Source organism: Pteropus vampyrus, unplaced genomic scaffold, assembly GCF_000151845.1.
Source record: "Pteropus vampyrus isolate Shadow unplaced genomic scaffold, Pvam_2.0 Scaffold124, whole genome shotgun sequence".
Classification (NCBI taxonomy): Eukaryota; Metazoa; Chordata; class Mammalia; order Chiroptera; family Pteropodidae; genus Pteropus; species Pteropus vampyrus.
The window spans coordinates 1574933-1577463 of NW_011888905.1; the positions used below are offsets into that span (position 1 = coordinate 1574933).

At 56.8% G+C, this 2531-nt stretch overlaps 1 protein-coding gene across 1 annotated transcript in view; it reads left to right on the forward strand.

Moving 5' to 3' along the window:
• Positions 1 to 2090, forward strand: part of ARHGEF2 (Rho/Rac guanine nucleotide exchange factor 2) — a 22945-nt gene extending 20855 nt beyond the window's left edge. Inside the window, exons 21-22 of the mRNA XM_011366392.2 lie at positions 18 to 425; positions 992 to 2090. Coding sequence (XP_011364694.1) covers positions 18 to 425; positions 992 to 1065 — 482 coding nt within the window. The 3' untranslated portion in view covers positions 1066 to 2090. The remainder of the gene's footprint in view (positions 1 to 17; positions 426 to 991) is intronic.
• The last annotated feature ends 441 nt before the right edge of the window (positions 2091 to 2531 follow it).

Below are 2531 nucleotides of genomic sequence, written 5' to 3' on the forward strand. Positions count from 1 at the left end.
CTTCACCCCCCCACAGGTGAGGAAGCTGGGGGGGCCTGGGGCGTCGAGCGGCAGGCTCCACGGGCATCAGGAGGATACTGGCTGGAGAACGGCAGGGCTCAGTGGGCGCAGGGAGAGGTCCGTGGGTGTCTGCAGAGTCGGTCCTGGGGCCCAGCGGGCCCCCCGCCCCCCGCTAGGCAGGGCTTGCCCTCCGGACACTGCTCATTCCCTGGCCTGCGGCTCTTCCTGCCGCCATCCACAGCCCAGCCGAGGCCATGACCGCCTGGATTTGCCCGTGACCCTTCGCTCCATCCATCGGCCCTTCGAGGACCGAGAGAGGCAGGAGCTGGGCAGCCCTGAGGAGCGGCTGCAGGACAGCAGTGACCCCGACACCGGCAGCGAAGAGGACGTCAGCAGCCGTCTGTCTCCACCCCACAGTCCACGAGGTGAGACCTGGGAGAGACGTGGGTGGCTGTGGGTTGCCGCCTGGGTTCAGAATCCCAGGCTGTGGTTTCCACGTGGGCACAGGACCACATAGAAAGGTCCCTAACTGACCACTGAGGTCTACGGTAACTCTCCCTAACTGACTACTGAGGTCTACGGTAACTCTTGGGAGGGACACAAAGGACTTCCTGTTTCATCTGTTGGTGACACTCTAAAAAGCAGGGGACATACCTACTGGGTGATTCCCAACCTTTTCAAGTGGAAACAGATTCTGTTTAAAGTTAAAATAGGTCAAAGACATCCCAGGTCTTTTCAGTTGGTTCAGGAAATACAGAATAACCAAAAGTAGCTGTGACTTCATATAGTAGTCTTGAAATACTTTGTACCTCATTAATCAACTTCGTATACTTGGAGAGTGTGTGCAGTTCTGGGTATGGGCACGTTACTTACTCTGGGAGGTTTTTCTTGAGAGTGGCAGGTACTCAAACCCCCGTCCCTCACGGCCTGCAAGTGAGGAGGCATCGGTCTGGGGTGCAGTAGCTCACTAACTTTGCCCTGTCCCCCCCAGATTTCACCAGGATGCAGGACATCCCAGAGGAGACCGAGAGCCGCGATGGGGAGCCTGTAGCTCCAGAGAGCTAAGGGGACCCCACCCCTTCCTGTCCCCCTTGAAAAACTGAGGGAGGCAAACCTTGGGGACTCCGACCTGCCAATGACCAGGGAGCTTCGGAAAGAACTGCTGATTGTCCTTGCCAGCTCTTGGGATCCTTGGATACCTGGGGCCATTTAGGAAGCCGGGGGACTGGGCCACAGTGCCCCCTGGTGGCATCCGGATGCTATACCACAGATGCCAATTTTTCATGCCTTCTCCCCTTGACTTTAGGAAAATTTATTTATTTATTGTTTATTAGTTATGGAGGGAGCGGGGAGGTTTAGAGGACCAGGGACATGGGAACCAAGCCATAGGGATCAGGGGGCCTTGTCCTTTCACACTACTGGGGTTCGTTCAGGCTTCACCATGCCGCTGCTGGGTTCCGGCCCTGATGCCACCGCCTGCAACACCGACTCTGAGGAGAGGCCGCAGCCGTGGGACTTGACTCTCCCTCCTGAAAGGGCCACGTCCCCCTCCCTCTCCCATCAGCCTCTGATTGCTGCTCTGCCTACTCTGTCCTCCGTGGAATCCGAGAGGGATGATCTGGCTCCCTGGAGTCGTGGGGGCAGAGGCTGAGGCAGCCCAAGAGGCCGGGGTTGGGGGGTGGCCGCAGGGACCAGAATGTCTTTTGTTTTTTTTTTCTTTTTTGTACCAAAGCCAACTGCACGTGTTTTATATTTTTAAGAGAAGATTGTAGGCAATTAGAAATTGCAGCCTTCTGCCTCCACATCCTGAAGAACTTGGGGGGGTGGCGAGGACGTCTCCTCATCTGTAGGAATCGGGGACCTAGTCGGACTCCCCACCCCAGCCATTTGGAGACCAAGTTCTCCGGTGCATTGGGAGGTCTCTATGAGGCCTGACCTCACCTCGGCGACCGTGACCTAAAACCTCAGCCTGAATTTGGGGGTTTTCAATGGACCCCCCCAGTGCCCACCAGCCCCAGACATTTTTCTGCCAATTTGATTGTTTAAAAAAAAAAATAACAGGGAAAATTAAAAACCTGGAACCCCACAAAGTGCTGTCTCTGGGTGTCTGCAGTGTTGGGGGAAAAGCCAGGCAGTGACCTGTGTGACCTGTGTCCTTCCGCCAAGGGCCTTTCCCTCAGAAGGGCAGGTGGCCTCTGGAGACGGGCCTTTCTGTCATCGTTGGCATTCTCAGACACGAGATGGAAATGACGGCCGCCTGGTCATGTTCTGGTGGCCCTTGGGGACTCCAATATCAGAAAGCCTGTTTTCATCTCATTTGTTTGCCGTGCTCAGCGTCCTGGCCCCGCCTCGGCACACTTCTCAGAGCGTCTCCCCAGTGTCCCGAGGTCGGTGGCGGTGGCGGAGCCGGGGGTGGCCTCTTCAGGACGCTTCCCGTCCCAGGAGCTGCTCGTGGGCTCCTCGCCTGCTGACCGGCAGCGGGCGACTGGGTTGATTCCAGTTCTCCTTTCAGTTTTTACTTCCTGTTTCTG